The following is a 24960-nucleotide window of genomic DNA, read 5'->3' as shown; positions in this document are numbered from 1 at the left end:
GTTCTGCGTATTTTCGACTATCGATAGTGCTCTGCGCTTGGCAGGCTATAGTCTTGGTTATGGCAAGTAAAGCATCATGGCGAATATCGACAAAGGACGCAATAAATGGGAAAATGCTTCGCAAGGTAAGTAAATTTGTAGAACTGTGTTGTTGTTTATAACAGTTGTAACAATAGTTAACGATTAGTTGAAATTTAAGCGTTTGTGCATCAGTGACGAACAGATCACTGCAATTCGTTATTGTGTATGACGGATTTGGGTATGAAAACATAGGAAAACTAATCAGTCGCTGGGCTGCATCAACTGCGATTTGAATAGTTAACACTTTTTTGCGTAACCAAATCGTCTTTCTCAGTGCTTCCCTCGATACATATCTTACATGAGAGAGCTGTACACGACAATATCCACGCAATTGAGAATGTTTGGTTATGTCGTACGGTGGTTGTTGTTAATTCTCATAGTTGAATAGTTGCGCATCCCAAAGCACCATGTACTATGTTTTACTCCTCTGAGCTTCAAATGTGGTGGAACACGTGCAACTTGATTTTTAAGTGATTGACCGAAATGGTTTACATGCATGTATTCTGTAGGGGTCCAAAAGGAATAGTGTTATATCAGCAGCGTGAAGTTAATATCTGCAGCCACTCTCACATGTATCGCATCACGCGACTAATCTCTAGTAAAAGTTGCATAACCAAACAAAACGAAACATATACATCTTAAGGCTGAAGAAATTTTGTATCACTCATACCAAACGATTACAAATGTGTACAGCAAATTTCAGTTAAAGTAAACCTGTATTCACGACGTTAATTTTTATTCTTTTCTTGAATTGCAATAGATGTGTGTGTATAATAGTGCACCACAGTTGCATCTGTAAAGTGGAACTACATTTTTAATTTGTATCTATTGAAGTCATACACTATTAATTGTGTTCTTGTTCTTCTATAGGGCATTGTCAATTCCTTTTAAACAGGTGTTTGATAGTGTACAACTTCCATTGGACAGGTTGATGCACATAAACTTAGATGAGGTTCATATACCTGTAACCCCCCCCCCCCCCCCCCCCACTCCCCCTGAGTCGAGAACCATTTTGTGATGAAATTTATTTTCATTAATATTAGATTATTTGTTTGTACATCAAAGTACATTGAAATATATATTGGTGATAAAACTTTGAGATAATCTCAATAATAATGTAACACCTTATAAATTTTAAAGTTTGTTCTATTTTATGTCATTTATACAATTAACTTTACTTACATAATCGGTTTTTATTTTATTCAGTTCATATAAATTCTGCTCACACTACATTAAAGAAATTTTTGTTTTAGATGAGTTACATGATATGAGGTACAAGGAGGACACAAAAACTGGACGGAGGGGAAAACCACAAGTAGAGATCTACCGTCCAGGAAGTGGTCCGCTTCGGAAAACTGGACAGGGTGAAGATGATTTGCTGGGTGCTGACGACAACCACAAGATAAAGTCTTCCACAGAAAATTTGCATCTTTCAAACGCTTACGACAACATGAAGTATGATTCTAGAAGACTTAGTTTTTCTTCTTCACAGGAACAGTTGGATAAATCTTTCAAGCCAAACAGTGACCGTAGTGACCACATAAATTCTGTTAGAAATCCTAGAGACTTAAATAAAATCACTGAAAGAATTGGTAATCTTAATATATCTCAAAATCAATCAGGTAATAGATCCAGGAGAAACAGTTTGGATCATTCCTCTTCCTCAGATCCAAAAACCTTGGGTGGAGAAGCAAAAAGGAAACTGAAGAAACCAGAACAAGCAATTTATGTGCCAAAGCCATTAGCCCAAGCATATGCAGAGAGAGATTTATCCAACAAGTCTCCTGTGGATATGAATGACAGAATTGTTTCTAATAGCACAAAAGAAGAAAACTGGGATAATGAACTTCAACAGCGTGATCGGTTTAGTGATGCAACATGTGATAGTTGGGAGCGTGATAGTGTTTATGGCCGCAGAGACAGTATTCGACGGAATGGCAAATTTGAAAATGGTCGGCGTGTTGGTCAACGCCCTGCTCCACAATGTGATTGGAGAGCTGCAAATCGTGAGCTACGACAGACTTCAGAACCCCCGGCTTCTCGTTGGGGCGACAGGAAACCGCCTTCAGGACGACGGGGCAGTAAGGATAGGCCTCATTTTGAAGGTGGAAATCTACCTCCTAGGTTTCAGAAACTGAGATCTGCTGAAAATGGTGGAACGTCTTACGGATCAGTCGCTGCCGCATACACCCACCCACAGCCACAGCAGGAACATGCTACAGTGCCTCCTTGTTCTTCTCAGCAGTATTGGTCTCACACATTACCTCACACAAAAGGACGTGGTCGCCTGAGACCTGAGGAAGTAGAACGTTTTTCACGCTCTTTAACACCTGATCGTTTAACACCTAGTCAAGTCTTCTACAGGACTCCGAGCCAGGAAAATGTGGCACCTATGCAACCTCCCACGCAGCCTTTTGCTTCAAGAGGAACCACCCAGCCTCCAGCATGGCTAGAACGCACAAACTGTACTCCTCCTCCACCATCACCACCTGTTAGTGCCCATGCACCTTCTTTGGGATTGCCACGCTTCAGGTAAGCCAACAGCTTATGGAAGGTTTGCAGTTAGTGTGATATTGGAAACATACCCCTCCTCAGAAATCTTGGTTCTAGTGTCAGACTAATACGTAGTGTAGGCTGAGATCGAGGTAAGGTTAAAAGTGATAACTAGGGTGGGGGTTTGCGAAACCAATGATGTTAAAGAAAGGTTATAGCATCTCTAACATAGCCTGATGTTTGTGCCATATTTAACATTCTTTTCATCACAAGAAAGAAAAGTGCAAGGTGAATTCAGAAAATGTAGGCTACATTAGATGCATTATACATAAACTATAAAAACTGCCAGTGTGTTCCACTATATAATTTTTTGACAGATTTGTTTTGTGTATTTATTAGTTTTGTGAACGAGCCTTTACACCACATTAGAGGTAATCCATGGATTCCATAGTGTGTTGCTTAGGAAGGGAAGAGGGATCAAAGGTGTAATTTTTATTTAAGTTTGAAACAAGGGCATGGTATGACATTGTGAAATATTATTGTATTACAGTGCTAATGAACATTATTACGCCGTTATTTGCTGTGTAATATTGACACAGTTACATACCTCAAGCGATGGTGATTGTGTTACGTACTGACAGCCCCCCCTCCCCAACACCCTCCACCCATCCGCTGAACATTTTTGTAGGTTGCTTGTAGTATGATACATGGGCAGAATATGCACCAAAACACGTGCCAGAGTTTTGTTGGTAACGCAATACAATGCTTATGAATTTATCTTACAGTTTTAGCTATAGTGTTGATACAGAGTTAGTACTGACTATGACATCTTCATACTGAAATTAGAACTGGTTCCAAAAGTTATATGTTGTGTCACTGACAAGCACTTAAGTTGAAACAAATGTTTCCGACAACTAACACGGACTTTGAGCTAACTTACATACCAGTCCGTACCCACAATTATTATTTTGTATTTAAATTAGTCTTATCATCACTGCTGAAGTTTTTTGGACTTAGGGTGGGTATGGTACTTCTGCTTTTGAACCACATTAGTGATAACATTGATAGGAATTGATGTACCACTGAGACTAGTGTGTGTGTGGGGGGGGGGGGCACTTTCCTATTTGAAATCTTCTGTTATGCGTGTGTATTTATTCAATAATTGTATGTTTATTGTCACTGCAAACAGTGCTATTGGCAGAATTGTTGAGTGTGAAATTTATGCTTTTACCCCTCCTCCCCTCCTGCCTCATTGTCAACAGTCTGTTCTAATCAACAATTTTGTCATATTTGTGATAGTTACCTAGACTCCACACCTCAAGTCTCAAAATGATTTTTGTGTTGAAACTTCCTGGTAGATTAAAACTGTGTACTGGATTGGGACTCGAATCTAGGACCCTTGCCTTTTGTGGGCAACTGCTCTATTGACGACCTGCCTAAGCACGTCTCATGACCTGCTCTAACAGCTTTACTCCTGCCAGTACTTCATCTCCTGTCTTCCAGACTTAGTTGTTCTCCTGCACGCTTTGGGGGACTGCCACTCCTGGAAATGAGGGTATTGCTGATACATGACTGAGCCACAGCCTGATGGATTGTTTCCAGAATTAATTAATTTTTGAAACTTTACATTGTGAGGAATAAACAATTTGGATGTGGGTGTGCACGCGCATATGTGCGTGTGTGTGTGTGTAGACCAAGACTAGTGGCATATTTGTGTGTTTCGTGCAGCAGTGTTGTCAGTGCTCGCCAAGAGAAGGAAGTTGGGAAGGAAAGAGGTTGTGTCAGCTGCTGGTTCTACACAACCAATGGGAGAGCACTGGACCAACCTGTTTTGACAGAAGGTAATAACATCTGATGTCAGTACATCACAACATCCTAAATTGTAACACACTCGGAAGAAATAACCAATTATTTGACCACCAAGGTTGTTAATTTAAGCTGTGCAACCTCATCATTTGTGGTATTTTCAGAATAAATAAATATATGTGATAACAAAGACTATTAATTTAATTTTTGCAACTAAAATTGATACTCTGGTCTTGGGCTAAGCTTCAGACCAATCTGTCATCACAAAAATGGAATTAAAATTTCAAATTCTTTGTCTTTGACACCTCCAACCCAACTGTCTAATTACAACTCAACTTAAATCTTGGACTTAAGCTACATATTGATTTGTCACCTCCACCAGTTCTTTGATTTTACCAACTCACAGCCTGTCACATTCCAGCCTAAACTAAACCTCAGACTGAACAACAGGTTAATTTGTCACTAGGTTTGTTAGCTTTCATTTTCCTTGGCTTCGTCAACTCTGAAGCAAATCATGGCCTTGTAATTCGTGACACATTCAGGAAAAAACAAAATTTGTGAAACCAGCAAGGAAGAGAATGGATTCTGTTTCGGCGTTAAAAATCTACATCTACATTCATACTCCGCAAGCCACCCAATGGTGTGTGGCGGAGGGCACTTTACGTGCCACTGTCATTACCTCCCTTTTCTGTTCCAGTCGCATATGGTTCGCGGGAAGAACGACTGCCGGAAAGCCTCTGTGCGCGCTCGAATCTCTCTAATTTTACATTTGTGATCTCCACGGGAGGTATAAGTAGGGGGAAGCAGTATATTTGATACCTCATCCAGAAACGCACCCTCTCGAAACCTGGCGAGCAAGCTACACCGCGATGCAGAGCGCCTCTCTTGCAGAGTCTGCCACTTGAGTTTGCTAAACATCTCCGTAACACTATCACGGTTTCCAAATAACCCTGTGACGAAACGCGCCGCTCTTCTTTGAATCTTTTCTATCTCCTCCGTCAACTCGATCTGGTACGGATCCCACACTGATGAGCAATACTCAAGTATAGGTCGAACGAGTGTTTTGTAAGCCATCTCCTTTGTTGATGGACTGCATTTTCTAAGGACTTTCCCAATGAATCTCAAACTGGTACCTTCTTACCAATAATTAATTTTGTATGATCATTCCACTTCAAATCGTTCCGCATGCATACTCCCAGATATTTTACAGAAGTAACTGCTACCAGTGTTTGTTCCGCTATCATATAATCATACAATAAAGGATCCTTCTTTCTATGTATTCACAATACATTACATTTGTCTGTGTTAAGGGTCAGTTGCCACTCCCTGCACCAAGTGTCTATCCGCTGCAGATCTTCCTGCATTTCGCTACAATTTTCTAATGCTGCAACTTCTCTGTATACTACAGCATCATCCGCGAAAAGCCGCATGGAACTTCCGACACTATCTACTAGGTCATTTATATATATATTGTGAAAAGCAATGGTCCCATAACACTCCCCTGTGGCACGCCAGAGGTTACTTAACGTCTGTAGACGTATCTCCATTGGTAACAACATGCTGAGTTCTGTTTGCTAAAAACTCTTCAATCCAGCCACACAGCTGGTCTGATATTCTGTAGGCTCTTACTTTGTTTATCAGGCGACAGTGCGGAACTGTATCGAACGTCTTCCGGAAGTCTAGGAAAATAGCATCTACCTGGGAGCCTGCATCTAATAATTTCTGGGTCTCATGAACAAATAAAGCGAGTTGGGTCTCACACGATCGCTGTTTCCGGAATCCATGTTGATTCGTACAGAGTAGATTTTGGGTTTCCAAAAACGATATGATACTCGAGCGAAAAACATGTTCTAAAATTCTACAACAGATCGACGTCAGAGATATAGGTCTATAGTTTTGCGCATCTGCTCGACGACCCTTTTTGAAGACTGGGACTACCTGTGCATCTGTTCTCACCTATCATTGGTTAAGTGAAAGTGTCATCACTTAGACTACACAGGCATATCTTTAAGCAGCTGGGAATATTGCAGTATGTTCAGTCATTTAAGAAATTTATGAACACTTAACGTAAGTTTGAGAGTAACAGGGATTTTCACAAGTACCGTAGTAAAAGAAAAAATGTTCTGTGTTATCCCTTACTGATTCTAACTTTGGCAGAGGAGGAGATTAAATATGCAGCTATTAAACTTTTACAATATACTCACGAAAATAAAATAAAATTTGTAAGAGGTAGCATAAGTGTTTTCAAAAGTAAACTGAAGATGTTTCTCCTTAACTCCTGTACCGTAGAAGACTTGATGCCTCTGAACGTGTCCTACCAACTGATCACTTCTTCTAGTCAAATTCTGCTTCTCCCCAATTCTATTCAGTACCTCCTCGTTAGTTATGTCATCTACCCATCTAATCTTTAGCATTCTTCTGTAGTGCAACATGCCAAAAGCTTTATTCTCTTCTTGTTTAAACTGTTTATCGTTCATGTTTCACTGCCAGACATGCCTTCACTCCATACAAATACTTTCAGAAAAGACTTCCTGATACTTAAATCTATACCCAATGTTAACAAATTTCTCCTCTTCAGAAGTGCTTTTCTTGCCATCACCAGACTTCATTTTATATCCTCTCTATTTCAACCATCATCAGTTATTTTGCTGCCCAAATAACAAAACTCATTTACTACTTTAAGTGTCTAATTTCCTAATCTAATTGCCTCAACATCACAAGATTTAATTTGACTACTTTTGTTGATGTTCATCTTATCTCCTCCTTTCAAGATACTGTCCATTCCGTTCAACTGCTTTTCCAAGTCCTTTGCTGTCTCTGACAGAATTACGATGTCATTGGCAAACCTCAAGGTTTTTATTTCTCCTCCCTTGACTTTAATTGCTACTCCCCCCCCCACACACACTGCTCCCTCAATATATGTATTGAATAACATCGAGGATAAACTACAATCCTGTCTCTCTCTTCTCAACAACTGCTTTCCTTTTGTGCACTTCGACTCTTATAACTGCCTCTGGTTTCTGTACAAATTCTAAATAGCCTTTTACTACCTGTATTTTCTCCTGCCACCTTTAGAATTTGAAAAAGAATATTCAAGTCAGCATTGGGAAAAGCTTTCTCTAGGTCTACAAATGCTCTAAACATAGATTTGCCCTTCCTTAACCTATCTTCTATGCAAAGTAGCGTCGGTACTTCTTTGATGTTCCTAAACTTCTCTGGAATCCAAACTGGTCTTCGCAAAGGTCAGTTTCTACCGGTTTTTCCATTGAGTAAGGGATATGAGTTAGTATTTTGCATCTGTGACTTACTAAACTGATAGTTCGGTAATTCTCACACCTGTCATCACCTGCTTTCTTTGGAATTGGAATTACTATATTCTTCTTGAAGTCTGACAGTATTTCACCTGTCACATACATCTTGCCCACCAGATGGAAGCGTTTTGTCATGTCTGGCTGTCCAAGGCTATCAATAGCTCTAACAGAATGTTACCTATCTCCGGGGTCTTGTTTTGGCTTAGGTTTTTCAGTGCTATGTCAAATTCTTCACACAGAGACCCTCTACATATTTAATTCACCTTTCTGCCTCCCCTTCTTTGCTTAGGACTGGTTTTCCATTTGAGCTCTTAATATTCATACAGAGTGGTTCTCTTTTCTCCAAAGTTCTTTTTAATTTTCCTGTATGTGGCATCTATCTTATCTCTAGTGGTGTATCCTTACACTTGTCCTACAGCCATTTCTACTTAGCCATTTTGCCCTTGCTGTCGATCTCATTTTTGAGACGTTTGTATTCCTTTTTGCCTGCTTCATTTACTGCATTTTTATATTTTCTCCTTTCATCAATTAAATTCAATATTTCTTCTGTTACCCAAGGATTTCTACTAGCCCTCATCTTTTTACCTACTTGATCCTCTGCTGCCTTCACTACTTCATCCCTCAAAGCTACCCATTCTTCTTCTACTGTATTTCTTTCCCCCATTTCTGTCAATTGTTCCCTTATGCTCTCCCTGAAACTCTGTACAACCTCTGGTTCTTTCAATTTATCCAGGTCCCATCTCCTTAAATTGCCACCTTTTTGCAGTTTCTTCAGTTTTAACTTACAGTTCATAGCCAATAAATTGTGGTCAGAGTCCACACCTGCCCCTGGAAATGTCTTACAATTTAAAACCTGATTCCTAAATCTATCCTACTATTACATAATCTATCTGAAATCTTCTGGGTTCTCCAGGCCTCTTCCACGTATACAACCTTCTTTCATGATTCTTAAAGCATAGTACTGTGGTAGGCATGGTCTACATGTCTATCTTGGCTACAGTAATGTGTTTATTATGCTGTTCATAGTAGCGTATCTGTGTTTCTATTTTTTATTGATTATTAAACCTACTCCTGCAGTACCCCTATTTGATATTGTATGTAAAACCCTGTGTTCACCTGACTAGAAGTCCTGTTCCTCCTGCCACCGAATTTCACTAATTCCCACTATATCTAACTTTAATCTATCCATTCCCCTTCTTAAATTTTCTAACCCCTCCTGCCCGATTAAAGAGATCTGACATTCCACGTTCCAATCTGTAGAATGGCAGTTTTTTCGCTCCCTGATAATGGCAAGCAGCATCCTCCTCAGTAGTCCCGAGCTGAGTTTCGCACGATCTCTGTTTGTGGAATCCATGCTGATTTTTATATAGGAGCTGTTCATTTCCAAAAATGTCATAATTTTTGACCATAAAACATGGTCCATAATTCTACAACAGATTGACGTCAACGAATCTGTGGATCTGTCTTATGGCCTTTCATAAAAACGGGAATGACCTGCACTTTTTTCGTCATTAAGTACTTTTCATTGCTCAAGCTATCTACTGTAAATTACTGCTCATATAACGTCTGTAGTTCATCAAAAAATTTATGCACCACAAAAGGGTTGGTGCTTTTTAATCACGTGGAAAGAGGCTCCCCCCTCCTTCACCAATTTTCACCAGGCCATCCATGTAACCATCATGTCTTCATAGCACTTGACTTGCAGTATTACTGAACGAGATTCAGAAGTTCATGTTTTGTTAGTGCAATCACCAAATGCAGCGCCTGTTTTTAAATATGTCACAAGTTGTTCTTCAGTCTCCTGTGATAACTTTGTTGGTCATCCTAACAGGTGAAAATCTGGTAATTTTGTAGCAGGTATATCCCTGGAACATGATACTTTTGTGCTGCAAAAGTTTGAGACATTCTAAAGTCTTAACTGCATGTATGGTATCCAGCGGTGACTCCACACTTTGTCACACCTGTATTATGTCCTCTCACTCTTCTCTGGCATGATGTATAATAAGGCCTATACTTTATTATCAAACTGCAATTGAAAGAAAAAATAGTTTCACTTCATGGAATTCATTTTTATAAAATACATAATTTAAATATTTTTAATAAGCTTTACTGTCAACACAAGTTTGTTAAATACATTATGTGGCATTTGTGAGTATAATAAACCTATATTAATTTATATATCATAATTAGTGGGGCCCAAATTATTCAAAAAAATTTTATTGCAATGTTATCTTTTGAATTGTGCACATGAAAACAATCTACAATTTATTTATTTATTTATTTAATAGCACATTCTCAGATAAACTAAACCTTTAACTTAACTTAACTTACAGATTATTGGCATATATAAATTTTAAATATTATTAAAGAAATATTTATGCAGATACCTTTTTCACAAAATGTATTTCGTTGCTTTTCTTTCATCTCCAACATCTCTAACCACAGTGGCAGCAAGAAACAAAATGAGTGAATAGCAGTTTCAAACTAGGCCACAGACCAAGCTTTCACAAAGGTTTTCAACCAAAAAATATATATTCATGCACTCAAATTTCATGAATAACAAAGAATTCGGTGAAAAGAGACTCCACTTCCTTATTATTCTTTTTGAAATGAACGAACTGTTGCAGTGTAACCAATTGTTCTAATAACTGTCCAACTGTTCTAATTGCCCCATAACCAAAATCAGTTTATTTACAATGTTCCAATAATCCCATGAGTCATACAACCTGAGGTAATTAGAATAGGCAATATAAACAAATAACATATGAAAAGAAAAGAGTTAAACCATAGAGGAAACCACTGTTAAATCTAGTACATATACTTCAAGTTCAGTATATAAAGGTACGAGCATAAAAATTGATGTCAGATTTCACAGTGCACAACACAGTGAAGGTAATGAACAGTACTTTCCTGTCATAAATAAACAAAAACGTTCACAACGTTTTCGTTAGTGAATCTTAAATAATGGTATTAACTGAGCATAAGAGCTAATTGCTACGAAGATAATCCACAACAAGTTTTTATTACCTTTAGCTTGATTTACTGCTTATAGGCCCTTGTTCTAATAGCTCCAGGTTCCAATTACCCCGCTTTCTCCCCACTGCATGCTCCTAGTGCAGCTGACTGATAACATGGTGTGGTCCGCTGCTGTAGCAATCTTGTCATACACTTGTTTTCTGTTGAATGACAGTGGAATATAAGGCCACTTTGGTTTGATTTAAATTCAACAAATTGCATTTCCAAATACAATTCAGACTTCAGTGTCTGCACTTTAGGCCAACCAACACAACAATTTCTGCCGTAGGACTTTATAAAAGGACCCTTCACACAATGGCTGTCAGGAATGGCAGGAGGTATGCCTTGCCCCCTCCCCCCATCTGAGAACTGTCATGAGGAGAGGAGCGCTCATTGCCGCAACGTTGACATCACTGCTGCTTCCTGCAGCATTGTCATCGTCACCTGTGTTGTTTGTTTGTGCAAAGATATTGGCAGTGATTTGACAAATGGACATCTTCCAATTATTGCCACTTTTCTCCACTGCTGGTATCATAAGTGAGAGAGGTCTTCTTATTATGAATAAACATTTTTGTAAACCTAACAGCTGATGTCATAGTATATCCTATTTTCTTTTGATTTCACATTTTTGTACTTAGCAAAAGACTGTATTGTTGTTACAGACTGCAGTAAATAGTGTAAATATTTCCAAACTCTTCCAATACATATTCAGTGCTTTGATAAACAAAATAAATTCAGAAATTACAAGTCTATTGGAAGTATTTAGTTCTGGATATACTGTGAGAAGCATGATAATGCAGCATCTGAGACATGGTACCCCCAAGTCTTGGACATAGCAGTCAAATGATTAATGATTGCTGCTTACTTGGGAATTGTGTTTAGAAATTTAAAAAAAGGAGATGCAATCACTCGTGATTGATGTGTGACACACAGACATAACAACAAAAAGACTTCAGAGCGTTCTAGCTACCACTCTTTTTTCCTTGTGTCCCACTATTTGTTCTGGTGTGTGCATTTGTGTGGCTATAGGTGTGTACTTACGCTAGAAAAATAATGGCTGCTTGAAAGCTGTAGTCTCAGTGCTCTTTTATTTTTATATGTGCCACACATCAATTGAGGTGAGGTACTATGTTTTCTCATTGCTGCATATTGTTTTGATCCAGAAGTTTCCATTAGTATGTTAAAAATTGTCAGTACCATAAAATATTCATTGCTTAATCTTATGCCGCATCACCCTCAGACATTACATATTTCACTCTCATGTTGTGTAGTCTGTTCCCTGTCCAATTGAAATATACAGTGCTGGAAAAAAAATTAAGACCACTAATTAAAGACAGTTTTTTCATGATAATGATTTCATCATTTACCACGCATTGAATGTGACGCATATTAATATAAAATTCACTCCTATATTCTGCGAAACACTGAAGTGCATAACAGATGGTACCTCCCATTGTACAAGTTATTTGGATTTCTTCTCACTTCATTCATGTATGGAGCACAGGAAGGATTGTTTGAACGCCAATGCATATGCTGTAATTATTATACTCTCATCCTCTTCATCTCTGCGTGAGCATATGTATGGTGTTCTCAGGGTCGTCATTTAAAACTGGTTCTTGAAATTTTTCTAGTGGACTTTCTCAGGATAGTTTACAACTATTGTCAAGAGTTTTTCAGTTCAGTTTCTTCAGCACATCAGTAACAGTCTCCCATAGATAAAACAGACCTGGGTCATTCTGTGTCAAGGGGTCCAGGAGTCCCCACTTGACTGCCAACAAATCTAATGAAATCTGGTGTGACGATTCTACATGGTCCTCGATAGTTATATACCAAATCTCACTTCAGAATTTTCTCTTGTCGAATTTTTAGGGGCTTTTAAAGAGAGGCTACTTACATTCAGATCAGATACGAACATGCAAATGTTCCAAGTTTGCTAGGCTTTTTTAAGGGGTCTAGCAAACATTTGGTCATTTTCTGTAATATACATACACAACTTTAATACTGAATCACACCACAGCAAAAATTAGGGATTTAGCCACACCTAAATACAGGCACAAGCCTAGTGGCTAAAAAATTCATTGCATCATTGAGAGAGCCAAGATTTGACTGACCACTGCCACTTTTCATATGAACCAGTCAACCAAAACTTCATTGGGATATTCCCTCCTATGATGTCTATACATGGATCAAATGTAATTAACATTGGATATCTAGATCAAAAGATATTCATCTGCAAAGTTGGCCAAAATTTTCTACTTGCAACTTTTAGAGTACTTTTGGGTGGCAATCTGTGTTTGGTTCAATCCGTTTTTTCTTCGCACAGCTGGAAAGAGCATGCATTAAAGCTTTCAAACCCATGTTGTTTGATTCCTGGCCCTTGCTTCCATCTTGATGAATGAAACTTGTTTCAAAAGTTATTATTTTACCACTCCAAGAAAATTGAAAAGTGGAATATTTTGCTCATTAAATCTCATAATACTACTGGTAACTAATTTTTTATTGGAGTATAGAAATCAATTTCAAACATTAAATTAACATATGCCATAAAAACAACTAAATACACAACATAGCAAATTTGCAAAGCAAAAATACTGAAAAGTCAGTTCTATTTTTGGTTAAATATTTGTTCAATTTTGTCAAGGACAGATTTTCTTCCTGACGAGGATGTTGATTGTGCTTGTAAAGTCATGGAAATATGTTGCTCAGGAATCCAGCAGATGTCTTAAACAGTTGCAATGAGCAGTACTGTGTGGATGTATGAAGCTGGTGAGGACATCTTATTGATCATGTGTAACTTCACATAAGTTTCCAATCCACCAAAAATTGTTATCCATACATACAACATACTGTCCTGGTTGTAAACTTGCATCTGAGATTGCTGGAATTCTTCATCTGCTTTGAAGTTGTTAACTGTGAATGATGTAGCATCACTGAAAAGTCTGTATACTCTGAGCAGAATACAATTAATTGGCTTAAATTGATGATTTTCTTTTGTTACAGCAAGTGTATGTCCCCTGGCAAAACTTGTTCCTTGATCAGGCCGAAATTTTTCTGTTTCTGCTTTTGGTACATAAAAAGAAAATTTATGCCTGGAATACTACCATAACAGAATTTGAACAAATCATATGGAGTCAATATTTGGTTACCTAAGGCCCATTGTAGACTATTGTGGGCTGCCAGTATTTTTCTGTTACCTCCCCCCCCCCCCCCTCCCCAATACCATCACAAGGCGATTTCAGGGTTCAACATATCAGGGAAATTTGGAAAAAAACACTGAAAAAATTGTTTTTATCTCAGTAGATGAAATGGTTTGTCTACCGAGGTGTCCTTCATCATCGTTAGCAAGGTGTAACTTGAGTAATATGCGCCGCTTCCCTACTCCCTCATTACTGCTACTTCTCTCCTTCCTACCACTCCCCATCAGCTTACAATCAGTGCTGTCACCACTTTTTGCTGCTAGCTTAGCAGCTGCCAACAAGGGGCAGGGAGGCAAGAGGAGTGGTTTGTTTGGATCTGATTCTGAGAGACCATAGATGCAGCACCCAGAGATGGCAGTCATGTGTGCGTGAGTTTTGTCTGAGTGATTGTGTGGATTTGCATGTGCTCTAGTTTTCTGACAAAAGCTATGGCTGAAAATTTAGTTGTGAAAGTGTTAATTGTCCTTTCTACGTGCCTGTCTGCAGCTCAGCAATCATGTTTATGGTGAGTTGCTACCTGTCCTCATTATTATTAATTCTCAAAGTATTTGAACAAGTTATCTGTTGCATGGATTGATGACTGTGGACTCATTTCATCAACATGTGGTCTTTGGCTCATGAATAGCTGGCCACTCGGGGGGATTTCCATAACAGGCCGTTTCTGCAGGTATCTGTCATGGATCGTGCATGCTGATCTGAAGGCATTCAGTTCCCACTAATGTACAGATCCTGCTCATCGGATCTAGTCTCCCAATCTCCCTGCAGGCCAGGTCTGTTTGTGTGTGGCGTAAAGCAGGAGATTTTTATGGTTTATCCTTGGACCCAAGACTACGGTCGTCATCAGTACACCAGAGGCCATGGATGATGGATTTCAGGAATTGCGATTGCCTCACAGGAAGTACATTGTACAGTGTGGCATTTTATAAACAGTTTATTTGTTCTAGACCATTTTATAACTTCAAAAGTACTTTATATGTTGGAAAGTATGGACAATAAGAAGAGGAATATTGTCAGTTGTTGTCAGTTTGTACACTATGTACTCATAGATTTCTTAAAATAATAATCACAGACTCAGGGAGTGGTGATTGCCTGAGCTGCTACCTTCCCAAATTGCAAATTGTCAGGTGTTTGGAAGGTATGATCTGAGGTGTGAACAATCACTCAAGATGGGAGTGCCAGCTGGTGAAGGGTGCCCCTCAGTGGGAAGGAGCATGTCATCAGAGACACTGGCAGTCATGGGGGATTTTCTTGCAATGAGCCAATCGTCATCTTCGCAGTCAGTATCTACCAAATGTAAACAAAATGAAGCTCCTGATTGAAAGACCCTCCCAGCTGAAGACAGTCAGTCCTTTGTGACAATAAATCCGCTTCTTATTCGGAAAGGTGTTGATGCAATGGCTGGGCCTTTGAAATCCTGGTCTCATTTACGCAATGGCAATTTTTTTTGGAGACTACTTCTGATTCCTTAGCACAACAGCTGCTTGCTGCTTCGTTTCTCTGTGGCTATCCTGTTCGTGTCAGGGCCCATAGAACTCTGAATTCTTCCCATGGTGTTACTTACACTAGGCTGCTTGATGGTATGATTGAGGCAGAAATCCAAGAGTACATCTCTGATCAGGGTGTCATTGCAGTCCATTGAGTGATGAAAAAGGTAGATGCATCTCACTTTTGATAGAGTGGTGCTTCTGTCCAAGATCAAAACAGGCTAGGAAGTTATCGTAGTCCGACCCCAAAGTGCTGCTACCAGTGTCATCGTTTTAACCACACTCGAATGTCCTGTCGTCATCCGGCCAAATGTGTAATCTGTTCTCGGGATGCTCACAAGGGTGATTTTCTGCCTCCTTTTTCCTGCTGTATCAACTGCAATGGTACCATACTACCGCCTCTTGAGATTGTCTCATGTATCTCGATGGGCGGACTGTCCAGGTGATCCAGGCAAAGGGAAAAGTGCCTTATCTGATCATTGGCAAGTTATTTGGTAGTCCCAAACATTTCATTCTAACACCTGGCACTTGCAGTAGGGTCATTCCACGTCAAGGGGACCAGGGGTCCCCACTTGGCCATCCCCAAATCTAATGAAATTTGGTGTGGAGATTCTATGTGGTCTACATACCAAATTTCAGTTCAGTATCTTCAGTGGTTGAATTCTTAGAGGATTTTAGAGAGAGGCTACTCACCTCCGCATCATGTACCAAGGTGCAAATGTGCTAACGTTGTGTGGCTTTTTTAAAAACTTTCTAGCAAATATTTGGTCATTTGCTTTAATTTAAACAGACAAGTTTTCGTGGCAAAAATTAGGGATTTAGCCTTACCTAAATATAGATACAAGCCTCTAAAGTGGCTAAAAAATTCGTCACGCTATTTTGAGAGCCACGCTTTGACTGACCATTGCTACTTTTCATATGAACCAATCACACCAAAACTTCAGAGGGTTATTCATATCTATGATGTCTGTATAGTGACTAAATTTAATTAACATTGGATGCCCAGATGGAAAGATATGCATCTGTAAAGTTGGCCAAAATTTTCTAATTGCAAATTTTTGGGTATTTTTGGGGTGCAATATCTCAACTGTGTCTTCTTCAATCCTTTTTTTCTTGCCATAGCTGGATAGAGCATCTTTAAAGCTTTCAAAGCTATACTGTTTGATTTCTGTATCATGTATATTGGTGAGTAAGAATGCCTATCACAAGTAGGGAAGATGGATTACTGATGAATACAAAAATGAATACAATTTGAAGTAGTAAATAAAAAAAGTGTAATTGTAGTGTCTTTTAACAGTATAAGATTTTCCTGTGGTTTAGGGAAAGTAACTGTGCTAATAAGAAGTGTTTTTACGTTATTTTAGAGTGTAGAATAAAAATATAATAAAATCTAATAAAGTGCCCTGAAGATTATAAAATTTAGATCATAATGGAATGTTTTGTTGCTTTAGAAGGTTTTAACCCTACAGTGCATTGTCCCTCAGTTTCCATTGGTATTTTAAAGTAGTGATAGTTTTTTAAGGCTCTGCCCTCACAGCAGTGATGTACATCGCTGAATCACCGCTACTTCCATTATTGGCAGTTTTCACAGTGTCAGTCTTTTGTGCAGTGTAATCTTTGATGTTGACACTGTAAAATATTAGTGTTGAGTACTGAGTGTTTGAATAATCGGTAATTGTTGTTGTAGCTGAAGGTAAGAACTAAAACAATATGTTTTGATAGCCTCATTTGTGTATTTTATATAAAAACAGCACTGACTTTTGCATGGAGTCATCGTCATTCTATTATGACAAAAGGGAACTACAATCAGTTAAGGAAATGCCCCCAATTGGCAAGGAGCTTCTGCAGTGTAGGTCTGGGCTTTGTTTTACTGAATATGCCCAAATTTGTTCATACCAGAATGCCTTGTGGATGGCGAAATTTAAATTCCTGCAGAATTTCTGCAACCCATTTGGTAAAGAAAAGCAAATAACACTTGTAAACACTGCAATGACTGATAGGTTGAATTTACTGAATAATTAAGTTTTTAAACCTTGTCAGAAAATTTGTACCAAATATAGACATGAAATGCCCAAAAAGAATCATCCCGCCAGGATAAGCAAGAATCATCATCCACTGATGACATGGGCATTGTTGATGCTTGCTTTACTGCTAAAACTTCATTATCATCCCTTGGAGAATCACTACTAAAGCTTCAACGGATCAACGAAAGGGATTCAATGGGATACATAAAGTGCAAATGTCTGAAAGCCCAAGGCAGCATTACTAAGGTAATTGCCACAGCTTCTGGTGTGAGCCAAATAGTTACTGCTCAGATACAAATGGAAGAGTGCAATAAATGTAAAGGTATGGACATCTTAATTGAACAACTTAAGATTAAACTTCAGACTTCAAGCAAAAGCAGTCAAGTTCAAATTTTGACCCTGGTCCCAAAAAGCTGCACAACTGAAATAATGGCTGAAAAATTAGCTGTTTTAACTAAAATGGTGAAGAAGGCTAGGAAACTGAAGACAGAAGATAGGCTTTTTGGCAACACCTGCAAACTGAACAGGGGAAAAATCTCATTGACGAAATGAAACAAAATGTCCTCACTTTCTTAGAAGATGAGTTTTCTTGTTTATGCCCAGGCAAAATGTATTGTGTTGTAGTAAGAATAGATGGGGAAAGATTCACAAGGAGAAACACATGCTCCTTTGTAACCTTAAAGAAATGTTCATTGCTTATTATAAGCGATATGGAAATGAACTAAGCTTCTAAAATTTTTTTGAGCTCAGGCCGATACGGTGTAGTACAGCTAGTGCTTCTGGATCACATTCAGTATGTGTATGTGCGATTCATCAAAATGTCAAATTAACGTTGGCTTCAGCAACATCCAAGATGACAAAAAAAAAAACTGTATGCAGTTTGGAATCAAAAGTTGTATGCTACAACATTGTGAGGAATGTCCAGGAAAAATGCAACTAGAGGCTTTTCTTGAAGACTCTTTTAAAAGACTATGACCCTGAAGAAACAATGGAGTACAAGCAATGGGTCCATGCTGGCACACACACATTGGAGACTTGGCAGAGAACTTTTGAAGATTTCATGGAGGCATTGATTTTGAAAATTACCTGTTTAAGAAGCCATCAGTTTGTGTCAGAACACCAAATTTTATATCTTAAGTAGCTAGAAAGAAATCTTGCAGAAAATGAATTAATTATATTGCTGGATTTTGCTATGAATTATTCATTTGTTGTTCAGGATACCGTGCAAGGATTCCACTGGGAAGATAGACAGGCCACATTTCATCCATCTGATGTCTGTTTCGATGGCAAAGAATGTCAGAATAATAGCATTTCTATAGTCAGTCACTGTTCTGTCATAATACCATTGCTTTCCATTTCTTTCAAATAAAGCTGATAGTGTATTTAAAGACAAAGACTGAAAACATTAAGAACATGATTCAGCTGCTCAATATAAGAATTTCATCAATTTATGCCTGGATGAAAAGGATTTTGGCATCACTACCAAATGGATTTTGTTTTGAACAAGCCACGGTAAATTGCCTTGAGATGGCATTGGGAGGGGGAAAGGACTTGCAGCCTGTGCTAGTTTACAGAGGGCCTTAGATAACCAAATATTGACTCCATATGGTTTATTCAAATTCTGTGATGATAGTATTCCAGGGGTAAAGTTTTTTTTATGTACCAAAAGAAGGAATTGAAAAAATCCACCCAGATCAAGAAATAAGTTTTACCATGAGACATACAGTATCTGGAACAAGAGAAAATCTATTAATTGTAATCTGCTCAGAGAAAGCAAAGTTTCCAATGATTCTACAGCATTCACAGTTAACGCCTTTGAAGTAGATGTAGAAATTCGAAGTTTACAACCAGAACAGTATGTTACTTGTACGTATGGCAATCTTTGATGTGTTGGAAACGTGAAGTCTCATATGAACAACAAGATGTCCTCATCAGCTTTATGCACCAACATGGTCATGCTCGTTCCTTCCAGTGGTCGACTGCTACAGATAACGGCTGGATTCCTGAGCAACATATCTTCATGTCTTTGGAAGCCTCAACAACACCATCAACAAACAGTTTTTCTACGTGCGTGCGTGTGTGTGTGTTAAGGAGAAGTCATGGAATGGGGAGGGGAGTGTGTTGATGCTTGTTTGAGTGTGCAGGCACATGGTGGGGACAGGGTGGGCTGCTGGGCAAATTGGGGAGGTTTAGGATGGGGGAGGGGCGGGGGAGGGAAACGGAAAGGGAGACAAGTAGAGAAATGGAAAAGGATGAGCAGGTGCATTAGTAGAATAGAATGCTGTGTTGTGCTTGGGTGGGAGCTGGGAAGGGGATAGATAAGTGGAGGAAAGGGACGTTCGAAGGTAGAGGCATCAGGGATTACAGGAATGTAGGCATATTGCAATGGGAGTCCATACCTGCACAATTAAAAAAAAGCTGGTATTGGTAGGAAGGAGTAGGATGGCACATGCGGTGAAGTGGTATTGAAGTGAAGTGCATTATGTTGGGCAGCATTTTCAGCAATAGGTTGTTCCACCTAGCTGTTGGCTACTGTTTGTTGGTGGCCATTTGTGCAGACAGACATCTTGTCAGTCATCATGCCTATGTAGAAAGCAGCCCAGTGGTTGCAGCTCATGGCTGCTTTCATAGGTAACACAGCCCTTGATGGCACAGGAGAGGCCAGTCACCAGATTGGAGTAGCTGATGAAGGCAGGATGTATGGGACATATCTTGCATCTAGATCTGTTGCAGAGATACGAGCCATGAGGCACTGGATTGGAAGCAGCGGTGAAGTAGGCATGGACGACGATGTTGGTGGGTGGCGGAATACCACTGTGGGAGGGTGGGAAGATTAGTGGGTGGGATATTCCTCATTTCAGGGTGTAGCGAGAGGTAGTTGAAACCTTCGCAGAGAATTTTCACCTTTCACTGTGCCCTATCTCTTAGTCACCTTGTTTCCCCATACTTCATCCATTCTGCCTTTTCGTGGCTTCTTTCTGCATAATTTTATGTGGTTTTTCCCTGTGTTATTTTCGTACATTTACACGTTTTTTATCCTCGATTATGAATCCCTGTTGCATCCATCTGTGCCAGTGCAGTCTCTCCATATCCCTAGCTAGGACCCAGTCCCCACATACCATTCCACCATTCCTAGGTTGTTGCGCAACTCACGGAATCGCACCAAATGGCCTTACCAACAAATTACTCATCTCTGGCTGCAACCCTTCCACCACAATGGCCTCTGTCTGTTTAAATTACGTCAATCATACCCTGCACCAAACTAATCCTGCAAAACCATGTGAGTCAGTCTCAAACCACCTTGCAGTACCACCTCTCCATCAGTAAATTTCTCCTGCTCTGCAGTTCCAAACTCTTGCATTCCATTCAAACTCTTGCCCTCAAGGAACTTCAGCAGTATGCAACACCATCTCAAAAACAGTCTATAACCTGCTCACCTCCTAGTCTTTCACTATCCACACCTTTACAAAAGCCTCCCTACCTCCCTTACAACAAGTGAAAGAGCAAGGTAGCAAGAGGGATTTGTTTGTGTTGGTATGATAAATCCCTTCCTTCATAACTGCTCTGGTTTACCACAGGTGACATGTCACTGATCTCATTTGTATTAAGATTGCAGTACATGCGAGGTGCCTAGTTACTTCCAGCATCCTGAGTGGAATACGTAAATTATGAATAATGTTCACCAACATGCAGTCTTTTGTAGTTGTCCCCTGTGCAGAAAACAGCTTGTAGGTCATGAATCCATTATCTTGAGCCTAATAAACTGTTAGCAAGGACTAGTATTGCATAAATGATAAAATTTAGAATTGGTTTGTTGAAATGGGATGCCACTCACTTTTTATTAGCAGAATACGAGAAAATGCACTTGATGAATCACAGATAATTTCCATTCTTTACATCTCCTAGCCAAGTTTCAATCGCAAAATTTTATACTGCTGTTAAGCTACTGTCGGTGCTTTGCTATCCTTTCAATTTGATGAAATCTGTGGATCATCAGATGCCTTCTTCATGCCATTCTTTACACTTTACATGTTTCCTCATTATTATGTTGGCACTATGTCGTTCTGCACTTATTTGTATTTGAATGCCCCATAAAGACGACCACTTCACATAGTTACAAATAAAACACATAGCACCTCTACATTTCACAAATATGATTACTCACACCTTCTATCAGAACATATGACAGCAGCCCACAGCAGCAACCCATATTGATGATTCTGTTGTCCATGATGTGGTCTCGTGCTTTGTGAAACTCCAGCCTTTCGCATCTCCAACCTCAGCATACTGCTCCTGTACAAATCCATGTATCAATGCAAACTACCTTAAATTTGTTTCGTAATAAGTTTAAACAAATTTTAAACAAACATATTTAACAAATTTTGAACAAACATATTTTTATACGCTATCAACAATATTATAAATGTGAAAGAATCTCTGTCTGTTACACTTTCACTAGTAAACTTCTGAACTGATATCAGCAAAAGTTAATACAGGGATAGCTTGAACCCCAAGGAGGACCATAGGCTACTTCATAAAGTTGTATCTTTTTGAGTATGTTTTTAAATATGGTACATGTGAGGCACATGCAGACGATGCTGGCGCGGCAGTCGGCGACCCTTTGTGTTCATAGATTATTCCGTAATAGTGTAACTCCAATATTAGTGTGCATGTGGTTTATAGTATTGAATTCCTACACCAAGTGTCGGAGCTTGAGAATTTTGGTGGAGGTGCAGCAATAGAATTGGACGTTAAGTGTAAGAACCATATGTAAAAGTATTACTATAAGCCCCACAAGCATAAGTCTGATTTAGCACATTGTTGTAAGAGAGCTCAAGCTGTGAAAATTACTTGAATACAACAAACCAAAGAGTAATCTCATTTCTGAGAGAATCTGGATGCAGAGTGTCAGCTGGCCTTAAGCGCTACAGGGACATTATAACAGTTGCAGGCCTGTTGCCTTTCAGACGCTGAGTGTCACGCATCTCTTACAATTTCAAAGACTCACAATGATGGTGTCAATTAAAGATTGTACGACAAACAGTGTGTCATACTTTAACGAATGGAATGTGGAAGGCTTCTGGTGAGGCTGCATTTGATTGTTACATAGTAACTAACTATGTTAATCATAAATTAATCATCATTTTGGATCAAAAATGTAACCACCACAAAGAATTAAAATGTAAGGAAGAAATGGTTTGTATGTGGTGTTCTGATTGAAAAATCTCACATCCGATAGTAGGTGAGCCAGAGAAACCCCTAAAACTCTACTTCTACATAAATGTTATAAATCAAGGCATTTTAAATATAATTAGAGAATGTAATGCGTACTTTCAGATTCGACATACAGCAGAATAATAGAAACACATTCATTATGTACCAGCATACTGGCTCTGCATACTTTTTTTATACATACATCTCTACAACGCTGTTTACAGAGACATCTCATAAAACTATTGCCTTGATTAGTCACCATCACTCATCATAACAAAACTACTGATATGTGAGTGAAGAAGTGGGTAACAGCTAGTTACAGTATAAATATATACACTGAAGAACTAAAGAAACTGGTACACATTCTTAATATCATGCAGGGCCCCTGCGAGCATGCAACATGATTTGGCACGGACTTGACTAATCAATAATGTCTGAGGAGTTTGGCGGCCAGTGGAAGTGTTTAAACACAGAAGAGTGTTCCTGGGAACACTCTGTAGCAATTCTGGGCATGAATGGATGCAGGTGAGCAGACAGGATGCTTACGTACGTGTCACCTGTCAGCGTCATAACTAGAGACGTATCAGGGGTCACATATGGTTCCAACTGCACATGCCCACACCATTAGAGAGCCTCCACCAGCTTGAACAGTCTCCTGCTGACAAGCAGGGTCCATGGATTCAAGAGGTTGTCTCCATACCCATACACGTCCATCCACTCGATACAATTTGAAATGCGACTCTTTCAACCAGACAACTTGTTTCCAGTCAACAGGCCATTGTTGGTGTTGATAGGCTGACGCGAGGCGTAAAGCTTTCAGTTGTGCAGTTATCAAGGGTACATGAGTGGGCCTTCGGCTCGGAAAGCTCATATTGATGATGTTTCTTTGAATGGTTTCCACGCTGACACTTGTTGGTGGCCCAGCATTGAAATCTGCAGCAATTTGCAGAAGGGTTGCACTTCTGTCACGTTGAATGATTCTCTTCAGTCATCATTGATCCCGTTTTTTCAGGATCTTTTTCCGGCTGCAGCGATGTTGGAAATTAGATGTTTTACCGAATTCCTGATATTCATGGCACACTTGTGAAATGCTCATACTGGAAAATCCCCATTTCATTACTACCTCAGAGATTCTGTGTCCCATCCCCAGTGCTCCGATTATAATACCATGTTCAAACTCACTTAAATCTTGTAACCTGCCATTGGAGCAGCAGTAACTGATCCAACAACTGCGCCAGAGACTTGTCTTATATAGGCGTTGCTGATTGCAGTGCCTTATGCTGCCTGTTTACATATATCTGTATTTGAATATAATAGAGGGAAACATTCCACGTGGAGAAAATATATATAAAAACAAAGATGCTGTGACTTACGAAACGAGAAAGCGTTAGTAGATAGACTCAATAACACACACACACACACACACACACACACACACACACACACACACACACACAAATATTTAAGCTTTCGCAACTCAAGGTTGCTTCATCAGGAAAGAGGGAAGGAGAGGGAAAGACGAAAGGATGTGGGTTTAAGGGAGAGGGTAAGGAGGCATTCCAATCCTGGGAGCGGAAAGACTTACCTTAGGGGGAAAAAAGGACAGGTGTACACTCGCGCGCACACACACACACACACACACACACACACACACACACACACATATCCATCTGCACATACACAGACACAAGCAGACATTTTCCCACGTGGAATGTTTCCCTATAAAGAAACTTCCACATGGGAAAAATATATTAAAAACAAAGATTCCAAGACTTACCAAGCGGGAAAGCGCCGGTAGACAGGCACAATAAATAAAACACACACACAGAATTTCTAGCTTTCGCAACCGACGGCTGCTTCTTTAGGAAAGAGGGAAGGAGAGGGAAAGACGAAAGGGTGTGGGTTTTAAGGGAGAGGGTAAGGAGTCATTCCAATCCCGGGAGCGGAAAGACTTATTAGGGGGGAAAAAGGTCAGGTGTACACTTGCACACACACACATATCCATCCACACATACACAGACACAAGCAGACATTTTCTCGTCATGAATGTCTGCTTGTGTCTTACCCTCTCCCTTAAAACCCACATCCTTTCGTCTTTCCCTCTCCTTCCCTCTTTCCTGAAGAAGCAGCCGTCGGTTGCGAAAGCTAGAAATTCTCTGTGTGTGTTTGTGTGTTTTATTTATTGTGCCTGTCTACTGGCGCTTTTCCGCTTGGTAAGTCTTGAAATCTTATATATACCCCCCCCCCCCCCCCCCCCATGAACCATGGACCTTGTCGTTGGTGGGGAGGCTTGCGTGCCTCAGCAATACAGATAGCCGTACCGTAGGTACAACCA

At 39.5% G+C, this 24960-nt stretch overlaps 1 protein-coding gene across 2 annotated transcripts in view; it reads left to right on the top strand.

The window, feature by feature from the left end:
* The first annotated feature begins 42 nt into the window (after positions 1-42).
* Positions 43-24960, top strand: part of LOC126349494 (telomerase-binding protein EST1A) — a 321638-nt gene continuing 296720 nt past the window's right edge. For both annotated transcript variants that reach the window (XM_050002435.1, XM_050002434.1), the window contains exons 1-2: positions 43-125; positions 1335-2613. In XM_050002435.1, the coding sequence (XP_049858392.1) occupies positions 77-125; positions 1335-2613 (1328 nt within the window). In that variant the 5' untranslated portion in view covers positions 43-76. The remainder of the gene's footprint in view (positions 126-1334; positions 2614-24960) is intronic.

The sequence above is a fragment of the Schistocerca gregaria genome, chromosome 1 (assembly GCF_023897955.1).
Source record: "Schistocerca gregaria isolate iqSchGreg1 chromosome 1, iqSchGreg1.2, whole genome shotgun sequence".
Classification (NCBI taxonomy): domain Eukaryota; kingdom Metazoa; phylum Arthropoda; class Insecta; order Orthoptera; family Acrididae; genus Schistocerca; species Schistocerca gregaria.
This window is presented reverse-complemented; position numbering and strand designations above follow the sequence as displayed.